This window comes from Ceratina calcarata, unplaced genomic scaffold (assembly GCF_001652005.2).
Source record: "Ceratina calcarata isolate Rehan_Ccalc_2016 unplaced genomic scaffold, ASM165200v1 scaffold116.2, whole genome shotgun sequence".
Taxonomy (NCBI): Eukaryota; Metazoa; Arthropoda; class Insecta; order Hymenoptera; family Apidae; genus Ceratina; species Ceratina calcarata.
The window spans coordinates 132,455-137,711 of record NW_017132550.1 but is presented as its reverse complement, the minus strand read 5'-3'; the positions used below and the strand labels follow the sequence as shown (position 1 = coordinate 137,711).

Sequence of the window (5,257 nt, the reverse complement as noted above, 5' to 3'; positions counted from 1 at the left end):
TTTCACAATGCAGTCATTTTTACTGCTTTTGGGCAATATAGGTATATACTAAGTTTCAGTGTTTCTAGTGTTAAATAAATGAATGATATTAGGTTGGTACGTATATTACGTTTTAATGAATCAAACTGATATTACATATCTTACATTTCTGTTTACATTTGGAGAGTATCATGTAAGATAGAAGTAACTGGTAGCCAGAGGGAAAGAGGAGGGACGAGGTGGTGGTATCAGTGGAAAGGGGTTGGTCGGACAATAAGTAGAATCAGCTCGCGTGGTGGGAGTCGACGCGGCCATGTGCTCGAGCGTCGACGCTCGATCGGTGATCAGTCGTTGCCGCGCGCTCACCGAGTGCACGTTCGGTGTTCCACGTCGTCGATATAACTACGCCGTTCCGTTCTCGAACCGCGAGGTTAAAGGACCACCGTCAAGGACATACAAACAACAAAAACCGATTTATTACGATGACATCAGTGTCCTACGATCGTTCGTCGTTTGTGTGATCCGGATTGTACTTGTAAGATCGGTGACCGAGCTAATCAACGAGTATATCGGTCGTGGAAGATGCCAAGGTGATCTTGTCGCGAGCCTCGAGGCCCATTTGTAACTCACGCTGAAAACTCTCTCGAGAGAGGATCGCGTTGAAACAGTGACACTCTCGGCGTTTCGTGAACGAATCCTGGCGCGTTGTTCTCGTCGCCGTACAGTGGAATCGTTGACGATTGTGCCGCGATCATGCACCACACGGCGCCCTGGTATCTACCCTGGGGCCTGAAGCTGGTGCCACTTCCGATACCACCTGGACACCCCGCTTCCGGTATCCCGAATCCCGGATTGCATTTGCTGGCACCGCTGCCAGGCATCTACGCCCCTGAACCGCGAAAGGTACGGATTTTTTATCAGTAAACTGTGAGTCCTGTGTATTTATAAGAAAATTCGATGTTTACATATATTAGGATCGTAATTTTGTGTATAGAAGTTGAGTACATGTTGCAATATGTGATCGAAGGACACTCTGCTTAATATGTATTGTATTAACTGATGTTTCATGCATTCATAAGGAAATTCAATCAGTAGAAGTCATGAATCTTGTAATGTATAAAGCTATTCAGAATATCAAAAGCTGAATGCATATTTCAAAGTTTAAGTGATAAAATGTTTATCTGAAACACATTTCTCAAATTGATGTTAGGAATATTTAGTTTTGTGCAAAGTCACTTATAATCAATTTGCATCAGTTAAAGTTTGGACAATAACACATTAGAAAAATTTGTTCTTATCTTTGTTCTTCGTTTTTACGATCTCCTATTCAGTACCATATTTAATGGTCTGATACAACTACTAAATCAGTTATGTAAATCATCGATTACGTCGGTTTGATCGTGTCTCCGAATATTATACCGACATTAGAATAAGGCGTGAAGATGATTGAAAGATTCTTACTACGAGAAGTCTATAACCATTTTTCCTTTCATTTTATCTTACAATGCATACCCCGGCTATCCCGAGCCCTTTTATCGTTTCATTTTCGCTCGACATTGTAAGACGTCATAAAGAGCATCTTATAACTTCGTCTAAATGAAACTTCTCATTGTCCAAGTAACGTAGTGCTCTGATTAAAAATCTTTTTTAACAGCGCCTTGTTTATTGTTCACATTCCGTTAGTATTAATTACAGTCTGGTCGCGATTCGTGTTATGAAAAACAGCAGAGTCTTTAACTAACTTAAAGCTCCTTCAGAAAGAAGTTACTTAAGAAATTTTTTTTTTAATCTTCGCTGCGATGTCTATTTACTTTTTATATTTTACACGCAGTATATGTATTGTACATGTTCAACATTTACATACATGCATAAAACCATATCGATTCTACGAAATTCTCATTGCGGGTGTACGAGTCTTAGCGAACTCGAAGATTCTTATCCTCGAAGGAGGATTCGTTCTCTGGTTCGGTCGAGAATCGTGCTAAGTATTATTCGTCTTGCGCGTCGGCACTTAAACAGTTCCCAAGGATACGGAAAACAAATAGTCGGCTATTACGTTCGATGGAACACGCTCGACAACAGAATTTATGGAGTAGATCGGCGCGCGCGCGCGCGAGCGATTTTAGAAATGCAGTGACTCATAGATTTATTGAAATATGAATTTATACCGCTTTTGTCTTCCGTCCTTCTTTGTCTGATAGAACGACAGTGATATCGCATCGGATTTCATAACCACGAGACTCTTACTTTCGTTACAAAATATGAATAAAATATGTATGTCTATAGTGGAATCATTTCAAGATTTCCAATGAAAATTTGTATTTATTCGATAACACTTCTGTTACGAAATATGTACAGTCGATTCGTTTCAAAATTCTGATGAAAATTTATATTTTATTCCACGGGATAATTTATGTCATTCCCAATATTAAATTTGCTTCTACTTAACGGATATTCGCAAATCCAACCGAACTAACAAGTGAACTAGATAAAATGGTGCATGAATTTAGTTATTTGTCAATTAGTATCTGCGTTACGTATTACAGTAGCTGTGATTAATCGGGGTGCGACCTTAAAGCGATGTGTGGTCGGTCCCGTTGTTTATTTAAATGGAACGCCAGTCAAATCGCGTGCGGTTTAGCTGTTCGCGGTTAGCGGGTAGCGGTTGAAATTTGCGTTATTAACAATTAACGTGGCCAAATATCGGATTGTCGCCCGGAGCGAGGAACCCAGAGAAATCGTAGATAAAATCAATCGAGGACTATAATGTCAGCATTTTCTTTTAACCAATTTCCACGCTTGACAATATATTGTTTGATTCTAACAGGTATTTTATTCTTTCGCCAAGCAAAGTTTCTTCTTTTACAAATGAAAGAATCTCCATTACATTACATAAAAAATAACGATTAGATTGTAGATGTGGAAAGAATATGAAAAAGTAATTTTGAGGGAAATTTGTATGAGGAATCCTTTAAATTAAGATTTTTCTTTCAACTGCTACTGAAGTAGAAACGATGAAGTTAGGCGATGGGAAACGAAGCCTCGTTGCTAGCTGATAAGATTCTACCGAGCGTCTCCCCTCTCCGAATCGTTTAACTATATCCGACAAGAGCGAAATGCGTTGGAGGTCCATTCTTCGCTGATAAGTGCATGAACATGCGAGACACGTGTTCCCAGCACACCTTACGCGTCGCTCCCTCGTTCAGTTCACATATTTCACGGGGTATCGGAAGCGGTTCTTACACGGAAACCATAAATCCACGCATAGCCGGAGAAATCAGAAACCGCTTGTAAAATAATACTGAACGATTCATAAATGAAATGTCATTCGATATTAAATAACGTTTTGGCCAGTACGTTTTACTCTTTATTTATCGAAACTGTAAATTCCAAGCCAGAGGAATCAGAAACCTCTCGTGGAATAATGTATGTCTTCTTGTTCGTACGAGAAACCTGCAAACTCTCATATGTAAAAAGTAATAATTCGCTTGAAATGGGAATTTTTAGGGTATCTGGTATAGCGAATGGTAATGGAAAATTGATTTTGATGTGAAATGTTCGATATCGAGCGACATTTTCGAAACACGAATTGGGATGGTACGAAGGTGATAACTTAGTAATCAGTTCGACCTAGCGAACACGGGTTAATATTGAATACACAGAGCCGTGTAAAACGGGCACTATTTCGGTGTTTCCAGGAGAGTGCAGACGTTTTAGTGTAAGCAGTCGATGGAACTTTTATTCGTTGTCACGTAGCGAATTCCGACGAGTCCCATGGTTGCCTCAGTCGTTTCAATTGTATTAATCCTGAAGATACTAGATTTCTCTTTTACCTTGTTTCTAATTTATTTTACTGCACATAATTCTTCTGAATATTGAGTTTTAAAAAAAGTTTGAGTGCAAAGGATGAAATTGGCAGAACTCGTGGAACACGTGTAGAGATTGTATTTCCTGTACCGAGGAAAACAACGTGTCATAACGTGTAATATCGTGCGGTGATATTATTATTAGAACGTACAAATAGGCGGGGGAGGAGTTTTCGGTGGAATGTTTCAGTTCTAATTCACTAATCTTGGGACTTGGATGTGTACCACCGTTGTTGTCAGAACTTTTTTGACAATTGTTAGATTGCTACCCGTGTCCTGCTAATTTGCTGGGTAATTCATCTTCTCTTTATTATTATGATTTACGATGCATTGTTCGAGGCAAAATTCACCACGCTGCACTTTTTGCTATTGTAATACTCTGTGCATTTTTATATCTGTGACTCCTGTGACTGTCACTGAAATACAAGAATTTCTATATTGAATCATATTTTATATGTGTTTTTATAACTTTAGCTTGTTGTATCGTCTTTATTGAAAATGGATGACATTGAAAATCAACTTGGAGTGCAAAGAGTCAAGGAGTCTAAATAGCTGTCGCATCGAGATAAATGCATTCGAAATTACCTCTCTGTAGAATGTTGATCGCGTGCATCAATAGGATGGGCGCAGTATGATAACTATTCTGCATATTCACGCTGATATCCTAGCAATCTTGCGTCACACGATTCACAATCCTTCTATGAATATTTTACCGTACTCCAGGCATTTGAAACCAAAAAATCTTCTCATCAATTCTGTGCTATTTCCATATTTTGTTTTTAACACATTTCTTGATTCCATCAATTTTCTCATGATTACTCGACCTTGTAATTAGGTATTTATCGTATAGATAATTTATTTAATAGTTATCGCTTTTTAATGCCACGCCAGGAATTTTCGATGAGAACTCTCGTTGGTTTCTTCTATAATAATAATTCTATTGAGCAAACATGATACGATGATGAGGATGATAATTATCCGCGGTAATTTACTTAACAACTTTCCTGTAATAATTCATTCGCTTCATCCATGGACGAGAAAAACGGCGTAACTTTGGTAATGTATAACATAAAGCCGGTACGTGTCGCGAATATCTCTTGAGCCTAAAGTCCCGTGATCATTATTTAAATTCGACGTGGGCGGCCGCACGTAGCGGTAAAAAAAGACGTCGCTCGGCCGATTCCGTGTGCAGTCATTCTTAAAAATCCATCAATTGCGGCAGCGAGGGATGGGTTCGTTCAACCCGAGCTCGTTAAAGTCGAGCAGATGTAAAAAGCCGCGAGCAAGGGTGGCTCACAAGTTTTATTCCTCGAGTGTCAAATGTTGTAAAAACGTGATTGATATCTTCTTCGATGAAATTCTTTCAAAATTTCTTATCATATCTTATTGTTATATTTTTAATAATATCATTG

The 5,257-nt window shown here is 38.8% G+C and overlaps 1 protein-coding gene across 2 annotated transcripts in view; it reads left to right on the top strand.

Moving 5' to 3' along the window:
• The window catches only part of LOC108624251 (RNA pseudouridylate synthase domain-containing protein 2), a 138,885-nt gene that overhangs the window by 29,366 nt on the left and 104,262 nt on the right, over positions 1 to 5,257 (top strand). Inside the window, exon 1 of one of the 2 annotated variants that reach the window (XM_018023422.2) lies at positions 303 to 882. The exons of the other annotated variant lie outside the window; for it this stretch is intronic. Within the exon in view, the coding sequence (XP_017878911.1) occupies positions 733 to 882 (150 nt within the window). The 5' untranslated portion in view covers positions 303 to 732. Of the gene's footprint in view, positions 1 to 302; positions 883 to 5,257 lie in introns of those variants that run through there. 2 annotated transcript variants of the gene reach the window in all.